We start from the raw sequence: 14,428 nt of genomic DNA, 5'->3' as shown, positions 1-14,428 counted from the left end.
TGCCCTTCTGATATCACCTCCTCCCTTCGGCTGGTGCAGGTTGACAACTGAATTCGTACACGTCAGAGGCCCACACACACTCCCGTCAGTGTGTGTGTGTGTGTGTGTGTGTGTGTGTGTGTGTGTGTGTTCGCACATACCTCTACTCCTTCCCTATTAAGAGCGACGCCCTCAACCTCTTCCTCATTTCTCAGTTACTTCCCTCTCCTGCTCGTCGACCTCCAGCCCCCATTGCCTTCCTCTCCCTTCCCTCCCTTCCCTCCCTCCCTCTCCCCTTCGTTGGCGTCTTCCTGTCGTGTCATTCAGCTGTCTAAGCGGCTTTGAACTTTCTTCGCCGCGTTTCTGGACATAAGTTTTGTAGCGGAAGGGAGATGCGTTTTATGAAAGGGTAGGAGAGGAACGGAGTGATTTAGGAAGAATGGGAAGAAGATAATTTGGAGGAGATGGAGTATTTTGGGTGAGGGCGTAGATATGAAGAAGGTGGAGATGAAGGGAAATAGTGTAGTGGACAGGAGAGGATACGGAAGAGGTGGAGAAGTATGGTATTTCGCAGATGACATGTTAGAGAATGAGGTGGCATGGAAGAGAGGAGATGAGAGGGGAGAAAAATAATAATGTAGTGAAAATGTTGTAGTGAGAATGTTGTAGTGAGAATAATGTAGTAAGAATAAAGTAGTGAGAATGTGGAGAATGAGGTGGCATGGAAGAGAGAAGATGAGAGGGGAGAAAAGAATAATGTAGTGAGCGAAAGATGGGAGCGGTTACTATATGGGAGGGAAAGACTGGCACAGAAGAAAAACGGGAGAATGTGGAAATGGAAAAAAATGGAGTGCAATTGACAGGGAGTGAAGGATTTGAAGGAGAGGAGGTCAAGGAGGAAGAGGATGGGGCGTTACGCAGGAGGGGGGTATGAAAAAGGAGGTAGGATGAAAGGGGAGAAGAGGAATGAGGGGCCATAAAGTCAGGTGACCGAGATAACATGAGCTGCTTGTGAGCGTGGTGAGGGTATGGTGTGGGCGGGGGTGGGCGTGGTGAGGGTATGGTGGGGGCGGGGGTGGGCGTGGTGAGGGTATGGTGGGGGCGGGGGTGGGCGTGGTGAGGGTATGGTGGGTGCGGGGGTGGGCGTTGTGAGGGTATGGTGGGGACGGGGGTGGGCGTGGTGAGGGTATGGTGGGGGAGGGTATGGTGTGGGCGTGGTGATGAGCTAACAGTATGGTGACCCGGATGCTGGAAGAATCAGGACAGGCAGAACCAAATGGAGAGGTGAAACTGCATAAAACTTTTGCTGGAGCAGGATGAAGAGACTAACATCAGACACAACATTTACCAGAGCAAGATGGAGTACACTAACATAAGAGCATTTGCCGGAGCAGGATGAAGTACACTAACACCAGACAGCATTTACCGGAGCAGGATGGAGTACACTAACATAAAAGCATTTGCTGGAGCAGGATGGAGCATTCTAACACCAGACAGAGCACACCAGACAGAGCATTTGACGGAGCAGGATGGAGTACACTAACACCAGACAGAGCATTTGCCGGAGCAGGATGGAGTACACTAACACCAGACAGAGCATTTGACGGAGAAGGATGGAGTACACTAACATAAGAGCATTTGCTGGAGCAGGATGGAGCATTCTAACACCAGACAGAGTATTTGACGGAGCAGGATGGAGTACACTAACACCAGACAGAGCACACCAGACAGAGCATTTGACGGAGCAGGATGAAGTACACTGACACCAGACAGAGCACACCAGACAGAGCATTTGACGGAGCAGGATGAAGTACACTAATACCAGACAGAGCACACCAGACAGAGCATTTAACGGAGAAGGATGAAGTACACTAACACCAGACAGCATTTACCGGAGAAGCATGGATTACATTAACACCAGACAGAGAGGTTGAAAGCACTGAAAAAGGCCTTGGTCGTGCAGTGGATTAATGAAGGCTGATAATGAGGTTTTGTATGTGGTTAAGGTGGGCGTGGGTGTGGTGCAGATGGTTATAGGTGTGGCGCCGGGGGGTGAGGGGGAGGAGGGGGTATAGGGGGGAGGCATACAGGCAGGTGGGTGTGGTCGCCTCCTGCTTACCTTACCTGCGCGTCGATGGATGGACGGATGTTAATATTGAATAATGGATCGTGGAAAGGCAAACCCACATGAGTCACTCCTTCCTTCCCCCTCCTCATCATCATCCTCTTTTCACTCCTCTTCCTCCTCCTCCTCATCATCATCATCATCATTATTATCATTTTTCCTTTTTTTTAACGTCTTGTTCTATATTCTCATTCTCCATTTTTTCATGAGTATTTTTTTTGTTCTCTGCTATTTCCTTTATTTCCCTTCTTTTCATCATATTTTTATTTATTTATTTATTTATTCCTCTTTCATTTTGTTTTCTTTGCATCATCTCCCTTTTTACGGATGTGCGATTTTCCTTTATCCCTTTCATGTTGTCTTTATTTTCCCGACATCATCTCCCTTTTCATGGTTTTATATAATGCGTATCCCTTGACCTCCTTTCCCTTCCTTTCCTTCTTTTATGTTAGTGCACCTTCTTCCTCGTCCCTTTGGTAGTAGCGTCTGATGTTTATTGTTCAGAGTTTCCCCTGCCACGTCGTCCTTCCTCCCTGTTAGTTTGATCGGCTAGTATCCCCTTGCTCTCCTCCCTTCGCCTCCCGCCCTCCATCCATTCATCTGTCACCTTTTTTTCTCCACGCTTTCTTTCCTCCTTCCCTCTCCCAATACGCCTCTCCCTTCCCCTTACCTTAATCTTTCCTCACACTGCCCTGCCCTTTCTCAGCTCCCCTCCATCTCTCACGTTTCTCCATCATTCACTCTCGTCTCCACCTCCATCCATTACTCCTCCACCCTCGCTTCCTCTTCTCCTCCCCCGCCCTCCTGTAGCCTTCTTTTACTCTGTTCCCTTGCGCCTCCTTCCCTCCCTCGTCCCCTTGAATCATGACCTCCGGCTGTATCACTTGCTTTGTTTTTATTTTTTACAACAAAGGAAACAGCTCAAGGGCACAAAAAAAGGAAACAGTAATAAAAAAAAAAAGCCCGCTACTCGCTGCTCCTAAAAAAAGAATCCAAAGAGGTGGCCGAAAGAGGGGTCAAAATCGCCCTTCCTTCCTCTTTTCCTCTCCTCTTTTCTACTTATCTTTTCTATCCTCCTCCTGCCCCTTATGTTCCCCCTCACCTCTCTCTTTCTCTCTCTAGTTTCCTGATTCATTACCTCGATTTGTTTCATCTCACTTCGTTCCCTTTTCCACCGTCATTTCTTCCATCTATCGCTCATCCGTCCCTTCTTCCTCTTTACCCCTTTCCTTAGTTCCCTTCTCATCTTTCCCTGTTCCCTTCTACCTCTCTTGCGTGCTCTGATTCATGACCTCAGGGTGTATATGATCTCTCTTCGTTTCCTTTCCATCCTCTCTTCCTCCAGCTATTGCGTATCCACCCTCTCTGTACCCCTTCCCTTATTTCCATTTCCTCTCTCCCTGTTCCCTTTTCCCTCTGATTCACGACCTCAGGGTGTATGATCTCCCTTCGTTCCTTTTCCACGCTCACTTCCTCCCTCTATCGCTTATTCACCCCTTCTTCCTCTTTTTCCCCTTCCCTTCTATCTTCTCATCTCTCCCTCCCTCGTGCCCGGGTCCATTACCTCAGGGTGTATCATCCCGCTCCGACTCAACCCTTGGATTACTCGCTAACAAGTTATTAATTGAGGTGCGCGAGGAGCGGGTCCCTCGGGGCTGGGCCTGGCTGGCGGGGAGGCTGCAGCGGCGGGAGGTAAACAACTATGTATGCATGTATTCTTCAACTTAGATGCCGCCTCTTTCTCCTCCTCCTCCTCCTCCTCCTCCTCCTCCTACTACTACTACTACTACTACTACTCCTTCTCATCCTCTTTTTTTATCGTTTTCTTTCTCCTTTTTTTTCGTTGTCATTTTCGTTCTCCTCATTCTCATTCTCCTCTATATTTTCCGTTTTTCTCTTCCTCTTTCTCCGCCTCCTTCTCCAGCTACTCGTCCTCCTCCTCCTCCTCCTCTGCCGCCCATTCTCCCTTCCCCCCGTCTCAGGTTTCCTTCCTCGGACTCGCTGTTCCCGTCCCGACAGAGGTGCGTCTTCTGCTCCTCCGCCGTGACTGAGGCTGGAAATTACCATACGTCGAGGCGTCGGCGGCCCCGGAAATCTTGGGTTGTTCCTCTCCGTTCCAGCGCAGGGTTTATTTTTCCTCTCCTTTTCCCTTGCGGTTCATATATGTTCGGTCTTGTATTGTTTTTTTGCAGTAACGGAAACAGCTCACAGGCGAAAAAAATAAATGAGAAAAAAAAAAAAGCCCGCTAATCAATACCCGTATGAAAGAGAGCATAAAAGAGAGATTTATATTCAGGTAACATCCAGAATTCGTATATTTCGCGTGAATGTGTATTTTTTATATGTCTGCTTCTAACTTTTTAAATGCAAAATGCCTCTGTAAAAGTTGCCTCCTAAAGCTTTTGAACAAACTAGATAGAAGGCTTCCTCGTCTCCCTTCTTCTGCAGACTTCCCTTCCCTCCCTTCTTCCTTCCCTTCCAGTCTTCCCTCCCTCCTTCCTCTCCTTCTTGTCTCCCTTCCCTCCTTCCTGTCTTCCTTCCCTTCCTCTTGAGTGGCTGCACGTCGCCTCTTTCCTCCCAACTACAAGTTTTAAGGTTCTCTTCCGCTGTTTCCCCACTCCAAGTTTATCTGTTATAGGTAGTGACCCAAGAATGTGTGTGTGTGTGTGTGTGTGTGTGTGTGTGTGTGTGTGTGTGTGTGTGTGTGTGTGTGTGTGTGTGTGTGTGTGTGCCTGGCCTCAGCTCTCGCGGGACTGAAGTAAAATAAAACGTTGCGAAATAAAAACAAAACACTGATGAGTTTCCTTCTTCTTGAGGTGGAAAAAAGAATTATGAAAACACGATGCATTTAGAGCGATGTTTCGTGTGTGTGTGTGTGTGTGTGTGTGTGTGTGTGTGTGTGTGTGTGTGTGATGAAAGGCGGTGGTAATAAGAGGAGTTTGTGGTGACTTTGTGGGGAGACAGAAAATAATGAATGATGACGAGTTGCTGAGGGAGTTGTCGCGTCCGTTGGGAGACGAGAGGTGGGACGTGGGGAGGTGTGTGGGTTGTGGGTGGGAGTGGGGTGGGGGGGGGTGTAGATGATTAGGAGTGGGGGTTGGGGGGGGAGCAGAAAAATCATTACAGAAAGTGATTTACGTTAGAATGTGGGCGCTTAAGAAGTCGGAAAGTTATTAGGAGTTATTGTGTGTGAGAGAGAGAGAGAGAGAGAGAGAGAGAGAGAGAGAGAGTACACGTAGGGCACAAAGGGTACGAGGGAGTAATTGGCAAGGCATCGTACACGTGAGGGGACAGGTTTATGGTGTGTTGTCTTCCTCTCTCTTACCTCATGAATGGTGAGGAGGAGGAAGGTGACCGCGAGGAGTGTGGCGGCGTGGTGCCTCATGCTGCCCTGCTGGTGCCGCACGCCTCCTCACTCGCCTCAAGGAAGTCCTCAACACTGAAGGGATGCGCGCGCCAGAAGGATCACCCCAACTTTAAACCAAATCCTTGTTGCCAAGTTTGAAGTCGAGACTTATATAGTTATATATATAGTTAAGCTCACCAACTTCCTTCGCCGCAGTCTTGTCCTACGCCAATAAGAAAAAATAATATTCAGGCGCTTTCAGCACTTGAGACACCAGCGTTGCACGAAATCACAAGACAGATTTTTGATTGGCGTTGTACTCCGCTTGAGTATCACAGACTGTCTCGGCGGCAGCGGTGTGGTGGTGATCGAGCTATCAAGAGGCACAAGTGTTACTTCAGCCGCGAGTAGGCGGAGCTGCGAGCTGCACACGTCGTAAGGGTGTGGAGGACGCCGTCAGTCCGTCCTGCTGCCTCCTACTTGATGAGCGTCAGCATCCTAGTCGTGAGGAGGAGGTCCCATGTGCCCTTGGTCATAATAGCCCAAGACCTGCCCCGAGGACCACCGTCAGGGTAACCTCACGTCCTTACGTAGCCACGACAGCCCCTCATGCAGCGGCAGCGAGGAGAGGAGGCAGGGCGCGGCGTCGTCTAGTCACACCTGAATAGAAAGAAAACACACCATTAATTAATGCGACGTTCTTTTTGTAATGAGTGGTTTCACTGAATATTAAATCAATGTAAATAAACATATATATATATATATATATATATATATATATATATATATATATATATATATATATATATATATATATATATATATATATATATATATATATGGGTGGTTCCTGCCTCCTTTCCTCTGTGACTGGAGGGGTCACGTGCTCCGTAGGAGGCGCCACCCTCTCTTTGTGGAATAATCTGATTTACTTATTTAATCAGACGAAACATTCACCAGTTTTAGTGAATCGTAGTAAGCGCCGGTAGACAAATTTTGCATCCCAAAGTATCTTTGTAGTCTACATTTTGAAGCTTTTTTTTCGGGAAATCAATATTTAAAAGAGTATGCTGTAATCGCCAGAAAATAGCCAGAACATTTGTTTTTGTTTTATTAAGTTGATAATTTTTCATAGGAAAGTATGGTATTTTTATTCCCTCCCCTGCCCTCCCCCATCGGTGGCATGGATGTGAGAAGAGACTCCTCAAAATATAAACCAACAGAAATTCTTTGAAAGGGTCGCCTTGAAATATTAGCGATCCCCATCGACTGGCGTGAGCTTCTCATTGGTGGGGGGGGCTCTCGATCCCCTAACATATCGGGGGTTGCGCCCCTCTCGGCCCCCTCACAGGCTCATTAAAAAATCCCAGAATTTCAAATAGCACACCTGTTGGTGGGTTGCCCACCCTCATTAGTCATGTAGTCATTAGCATGCCTAACCATGGCATGATGCTCGCTGTGAAAGTCCCAAAACATTTAAGGGCCGGAATATATTCGCCGAACACAGCGTGACGTTCCGTTCCCTGCGGAAGCTGGACTGAAGCTGACTCAAGGTGTGCGGGGCGATCGTCGAGAAAATTAGAAACAAGACCTGTTGTTGTAAATGATTAATATGAGTGTCATTAGTCGGGATTTGTAATCCTCTAAACAAGGTTTGCATCAACTAGTGTTACCAACGCTGTGTGAAGTAATTGTTGTTTACAATCAAGCAAGATCCGGTCCTTGTTTTCGTTGTTGGTTTTGCCACGGCCAGCGCGCTATAAATAGTCAATGGCCTCCAGCTCTTCATTAGGGGAACATGTTTCAACCTTTCTGCATGATGCAAAACTAAGTATTCCGTTTTCCCTCAAGATATAACTGCTATCAACGCGTATGGAGTGCCACATTGATTAGTAAAGGTAAATAAAGGAAATTATTTCATCCGCCAGCATTTACTATTGTTTTTCACTTATTCTTTGTAGCCTTTCTTAACTTGAGATTTTTTTTATACATTCTAGAGGAGAATCATTCCTGCCGCACCGGCACACTAAGCCATCAGTCAGTCCGTCCGCCTTAAGTTTACTTGGCCGCGCACCCTTCATGCATCCTCTCCGCTGGCTCCCTCATCTGCTGGACGTGGACGGATTAGCTTCATACCGCTAGCTTCTGTATACCCCGTGCCTTTACGTACAGTTATTTCAGCAACAAGATCCCACGTGCTTGTAAACGTACGCAAGTTGTTGAGTAGGAAAATATTGCCCGCAGACTGCCAAGGCAACAGACTATTAATCAAGACAAACACAAAACAGACACATTTACTGCAAGTCTCACGCGCCCAGACTTTTGTATTCATCTTTCGCTTTTGTTCATAATAATCCCTCATCTCCCTCTCTGGTCCCTCTCCTCCTCCCTCCTCTTCTTCTGTCTCATGCTTCCCGTCTCTCCTATTCACGTCCTTTCCCAATCTTCCTGAAGCAAGCGAATAGCAAGGAATTCCGGCGGCGTATTACAAAAAGAAAAGACGACAACCACTTTTTTCCTCATTTTTTTCATATCTTCATTAATTTTCATCCTTTTTTTTCTCGCCTTACTTGTTCACCTAATGATTTTAACCTCTTGAGTCTACTCTAAACTCACTCGTACACACTCACACACACACACACACACACACACACACACACACACACACACACACACACACACACACACTCAGACGTACATACACACACATACATACACAGACACACGCACACAGCCAGCCTTTCACCCATCGTTGTCTCATGTAATCCATTTCTTAATTTCCGGGGGATTTTGTGTCGGCCTCCTCTCACTCCATTACAGTATCCCCCGTGCTCCCTTTTTTTTCATTAATTCGTATTTCCATTTACGTTTCCTCGCCCCCTCCTCGCTCCGCCTTTCTCGTCCTCTCGTCCTGAACCTTTCCACCCTATTCTACACTGTTATTTCCACCGGTACCACCACCATCGCAGCCTCCACTATGCTCCCCTCACTGATTAGACGACTCCACCAACTACCACTACCATTACCACCACCACTAACAACTTTCCCTACCACCACGACTACCACAATCACCACCAACTTGCCTCTCCACTACCCCTACCATCTCGTCTCTCTTCCTTTACACCATCATCCACTTTCTCCACACCATACCATCGCTTTTCACCACCACCACCACCACCAATGTTACGCCCCTCCACCACCACCACTACATTTCCATATCATTATTACTCCTTTCTGCCACTCCACCAACCGCTGCCTCCATACCGTACCATCGCTCCCCACCTCCACCACCGTTACGCCCCTCCACCACCACCACCACCACCACCTGTCTTTCCTACCATTATCTCTCCTTTTGCCACTCCACCAACCGCTTCCTCCATATCTTACCATCGCTTTCCACCGCCGCCTTCGCCACGCCCCTTCTTCCCTCGAAAATTTTACTTCAGTGCCTTCCGGTAGCATTGATTTGACTCCTTCTCTTCGCCTCTCCCTTCGTTTCCCCTCCTCTCTCTCGCTCGCTGGCTCTCTCCTTTTCTCCCTCTCTCCTGCTCTCTCGCTCCCCTTTCCCCTCTTTCCTCTTCTTTCTTTTCGTCTCCGCTCCCCTGCTCGCTCCTTCCTCTTCCCTCTCTTGTCTCTTCATCCGGAACTTACCTAATCGAAGGGATAATAACGCAGCGAAAAAATAGACTAAGAGGAAAAGAAAGCGAATAGAGTTTTAATGGGGTTCCTGTCTTTTTTTTATCTTTCTCCCTCTCTTTCTCTTTCTTTTACGTTTAGGAGTACGTGTGTTTTAACTTTATTCTTTGTTTATTCGTTATTATGTGTTTTATATTTTTCCTTAAGTGTTATGATCGTTGTGGTGTTTGTTTAGGTACGTTTATGTTATTTGTAGCCCAGTTATTCATATTTTATACTACAAGTTTACTTGTTGATCGATCCCTTATGGTTATGTAACTATGGGCATAGAACCCCCTTTCCTTCCCTTCCCTCCCCTTCCCTTCCCTTCTTTCCTTCACCCTCCCACCCACACCCAACGCCCAACCCCCTTTTCTTCCCTTCCCTCCCCCTCCCTTCCCCTCTTCCCTTCATCCTCCCACACACACACAACGCCCAACCCCCTTCCCTTACCTTCCCTCCCCCTCCCTTCCCCTCTTCCCTTCATCCTCCCACCCACACCCAACGCCCAACCCCCTTTCCTTCCCTCCTCTCACCCTCCTTCCCTCTTCCCTTCATCCTCCCAGCCACACCCAGCGCCCAACCCCCTTTCCTTCCCTCCTCTCACCCTCCTTTCCCCTCTTTCCTTCACCCTCCCACCCACACCCAACGCCCAACCCCCTTTCCTTTCCTCCCCTCCCCCTCCCTTCCCCTCTTTCCTTCACCCTCCCACCCACACCCAACGCCCAACCCCCTTTCCTTTCCTTCCCTCCGCCTCCTTTCCCCTCTTTCCTTCACCCTCCCACCCACAACCAAACCCCAACCCCTTTCCTTCCCTTCCTCCCCTCCTTCCCCTCTTTCCTTCACCGTCCCAACCACACCCAACGCCCAACCCCTTTCCTTTCCTCCCTCTCCCTCCTTTCCCCTCTTTCCTTCACCCTCCCACCCCCACCCAACCCCCAACCCCTTTCCTTCCTTCCTTCCTCCTCCCCTCCTTCCCTCTTTCCTTCACCGTACCACCCACCCCCAACGCCCAACCCCCTTCCCTTATGTTCCCTCCCCCTTCTTTCCCTCACACTGCCACCCTGAACCCACCGCTCTACCCTCTTCCCTTACTCTCCCTCCGCTGCCCCTTCCCTATACAGCACCACCCAGCGCCCACCACCCTTCCCTTCCCCTCCCTTCCACATTCCTTCACCCTTTTCCTTCACTCACTCAACACCCATCCCCAAACTCCCTTTCATTATCCTCCCTTACCCTCTCTCCTTCACCTACCCACCCTCCCGTCACCCAGCGCCCTGCCTCCACTTCTCCTGCAGGCCGCTCTGAAACCCCCCTCCACTAATAGGCTACACGGGGCCTATATTTTTACACCCTCGGGTCGTATGTGAAAAGCCAGCCAAGGGACCTTCAACTTACCTACCTCGCAACCCAAACTAAGCTACTTCCCTGCCTTGGTTGTTGTTGATGTTGGTGGTGTTGGTGGTGGTGGCGGTAGTAGTAGTAGTAGTAGTAGTAGTGGTGGTAGTGGTAGTTGTAGAAGGAGGAGGAGGAGGTGGAGGAGGAGGACGTAGTAGTAGTAGTAGTAGAAGGAGGAGGAGGAGGAATAGTTAGTAGTAGTAGTCGTAGTCGTAGTAGTAGTAATAGTAGTAGTAGTAGTAATAGTAGTAGTAGTAGTATCGTTGTTCTTATCATTACCACCATTATTATTGTTACTGTTATTATATTGTTGTTCTTGTCGTTGTTGACCTGGTTCTCTCCCTCCCCTTAAAGTAAAGCAAACTCGCCTCGGCCGCTCAGGTGAGGCGGGTGGCTATGTACCTGAATAATTAGGTCGCAGGTGTAACGTGTTAATCTATAATTACTTACGCCGTGCCTGTATACCTTGGCCTCCTCCCCTTCCTCTCGCCTCCCTTCCTTCATTTAGCTTTCCCTTCCTTCATTTTCCTTCCCTCCTCCTACATTTACCTGCCTTCTCATCCCTTCCCTTTCCTTTCTCTCCTTCCCTGCCTTACTTTCCTTTCCCTCCCTCCCTTTCTCTCTACTTTTCTTCCTTTCCTCCCCTTCTCCCTTCCCTGGTTTTCCCCTCCCTTTCATTTCCATTTTTTATCTCCCCGTCTCCCTTCCCTTCCCTTCCCTTTCCTTTCCTTTGCTGTATATCCTTTTCATTCACTTCCCTTTCCTCTCCCTTTCTGTCCCTTTTTTTCCACCTTTGTCCTTTCCCTTCCTTTCCATTCCCTTCCCACTCCTCCCGTTCCTATCTTACCCATCCTTCCATATCATTTCAGTTAACCATTTTCTTTCCCTCTTTTCTTCCCTTCCCTTCTCTCTCCTCTCCTATCCCTTCAATATGTCCACCTATCCTCTCCTCCCGCCCCCCCTTCACCTCCCTTCTCTGCGTGTTTCTCTTCCCATCCGTTCCTATCCCTTTAATGTGTCCCCCTCTCTTCTTCTCCCGGCACCCTTCACCTCCCTTCAGTGTGTATTTCTCTTCCCTTCCGTTCCGATCCCGTCCCATCCGTTCCTATCCCTTTAATATGTCCCCCTCTCTTCTCCTCCCGGCGCCCTTCACTTCCCTTCTCTGTGTATTTCTCTTCCCTTCCGTTCCTATCCCATCCTATCCCATCCGTTCCTATCCCTTCAATATATCCACCTATCCTCTTCTCGCGTCCCCCTTCACCTCCCTTCTCTGTGTATTTCTCTTCCCTTCCGTTCCTATCCCATCCCATCCGTTCCTATCCCTTTAATATGTTCCCCTCTCTTCTCCTCCCCCCCCCCCCATCACCTCCCTTCTCTGTGTATTTCTCTTCCCTTCCGTTCCTATCCCATCCCATCCGTTCCTATCCCTTCAATATCCCCCTCTCTTCTCCTCTCGTCCCCCTTCACCTCCCTTCTCTGTATATTTCTCTCCCCTTCCGTTCCGATCCCGTCCCATCCGTTCCACTCGTTCCCTACCTTTATTTTTCCCCTCCCACCTCCTCAGTTTTTATTACCTGTGCCTTTCAACATCTCTTTCCATTTCCCTTCCGCTTCCTCTTACGCGTTCCTCCCTCCCTCCCCCGGCTCTCTCATCCCGCCCTTTCTAAAAATATTAATGAGCAAATACAGTACCGCCTCCTTTAATCCGTCGCGTCTCTATCGTCGTTTAATCTCCCTCCACTTGCTTTCCTTTTAACATATATATATTTTTTTTCTTTTTGGTCTTCTGCTTCGTTTTATGCCGTCGGTCTTTTCTTCCGTGTGGGTTTCTCTCTTTATTTTCCACCTCCCATGTGTCCTTTTCTTCACTTGTTTTCTTTTGTTTGTTTCTCTTCCTTCATTCATTCATTCATTCACTTAGTCATTCATTCGTTCAGTCAGTCAGTCAGTCAACCAGTCAGTCATTTAGTCAGTTAGTCAGTCAGTTAGCCGGCCAATTAGTCAGTCAATCAGTCAGTCAGTCATTTAGTCAGTCAGTCAACCAGTCAGTCATTTAAGTCAGTCAGTCAGTCAGTCATTCAGTCGGTCCTCTCCAAATTTTGTATCGTTTCATCCCGAGAACTAAAGAAGAAAAGAAGACAGTCCCTGATTAAAAGAGGAAGATTAAGAAGAGTTTATTAGACGGAGGAAAAATGACTCGGTTAAAACAATAGGTATCTTGATTATGTTCCCCATGCACGCTATTCAGACTCTCTCTCTCTCTCTCTCTCTCTCTCTCTCTCTCTCTCTCTCTCTCTCTCTCTCTCTCTCTCTCTCTCTCTCTCTCTCTCTCTCACGCACAGAAAATAACAAAGGAAAAATTGGAGTTTCAAAACCTTCGTATTGGTGTGTCGACCCTGATTCGTTTTATCCCTCGGTTAAAGAAAATAAAAACGGCTTCGGAAACTAAACAAACAGAAAAGAAAGAAAAGAAAACGTTAAAAAACACAGAGACTCGCTTTGACGCACCACACATCACCACCACCATCATCATCATCATCATCATCATCATCATCATCAGTAGCATAAAAGTCAGCGAGCAAGCGGGAAAATGAACGACAAACAGCGGCGGCGAGATAAGGCCGTCGACACACACACACACACACACACACACACACACACACACACACGCCATGAAAGAGAAAATAAATGTCAAATAAAACGGTTCAAGGCTCTCTGCGGTGACGGTGGTAGTAGTGGCAGCGGCGGTAGGGGGGGTGGGGAGGTAAAGTCCTGATAAGCAGAGCGAATGCCAGCGAGCCCAACCACTGTATCACGAACCAACGAAACACTCCAGTGAACCCTCGACCGACCTGCCAACCGAATATTTACTCTCTACATAGCACTGATTTGGTTTAACTTTCACCTGCCCGTGTGGTTGATACCTGCTGGGCTTACGTACACCTGTAGTAAAGTAGGAAAGAACCTTGAATCACCTGCATGTCACCGTCAGCCCTGTGCCATCGACTTTGAAATACTCAGGAGAGACGAAGGAGGTCGTTACAAAAGTGTAATAACTATAATCTTGGTGAACGCCGTGGCATATCCCAAGCGAATGTATGCTTCATTGTCTTACCCGAAGTCTATATTAAGCTTTATGGGGTAAGATATGGTTAGGCTAGGTTAGGAAATTGGGATAGGTAGACAGAGAATAAGAAGAGGGTAGGACCAGGACGTAGGCCCGGGGGGAGCAATCATTAAACAACAATATGAGCAGACGACCTAGCCAAAGAAACTGATGAAAACCGTGGTTCATATAAATTTAAGCCTCACCATCTTTATCTGAATATCCATGATGCTCTTTACACTAAAATATTCCAGAGAGACTCAAGTGAACGCCTTGGCAAAAGTAAAATAAGAGTATGCTTCATGTGTGTGACCGAACGAACCGAGGCTCGAGACTGCGTTATGAACCTGTGAACCACCTGAGCAGCCACCATCATGACAGGAAGAGAGAGAACAATATTGACATTGAGAGCGTCGCCTGCCCTCTTGCCCCAATGCCCACTTACCTCCCCCTTCCTGCCTCCTCTTAACACCCACTCTTTAATGCCTCTCTCCCTCTTATCTACCCCCGCACCGCCCCCCCATACAGGACATCTCCCCCCTTCAATTGTTCTCTCCTCCCCCTGCCTCCATGCCTCCCTGCCTTGCCTCGCCACTGTACGCTACAACCTAATTTGAGCTGTCCGCCCTGCTCTCCTGCCTGTGTGTGTGTGTGTGTGTGAGAGAGAGAGAGAGAGAGAGAGAGAGAGAGAGAGAGAGAGAGAGCGCATTCACTTAACATACTGTACATAAAACTGGTAAGTGCTCAACCCCCTTCCTCCCGCACACAAACACTGACCAGCAATGGCGTGACTTTATTA

The 14,428-nt window shown here is 48.2% G+C and overlaps 1 protein-coding gene across 1 annotated transcript in view; it reads right to left on the bottom strand.

Moving 5' to 3' along the window:
* Nucleotides 1-14,428, bottom strand: part of LOC127009477 (immunoglobulin domain-containing protein oig-4-like) — a 61,893-nt gene that overhangs the window by 39,364 nt on the left and 8,101 nt on the right. Inside the window, exon 2 of the mRNA XM_050882576.1 lies at nucleotides 5,430-6,110. Coding sequence (XP_050738533.1) covers nucleotides 5,430-5,489 — 60 coding nt within the window. The 5' untranslated portion in view covers nucleotides 5,490-6,110. The remainder of the gene's footprint in view (nucleotides 1-5,429; nucleotides 6,111-14,428) is intronic.

This window comes from Eriocheir sinensis, chromosome 4 (assembly GCF_024679095.1).
Source record: "Eriocheir sinensis breed Jianghai 21 chromosome 4, ASM2467909v1, whole genome shotgun sequence".
Classification (NCBI taxonomy): Eukaryota; Metazoa; Arthropoda; class Malacostraca; order Decapoda; family Varunidae; genus Eriocheir; species Eriocheir sinensis.
The sequence above is the reverse complement of the archived record's forward strand: the minus strand, read 5'-3'. Positions and strand labels throughout refer to the sequence as shown.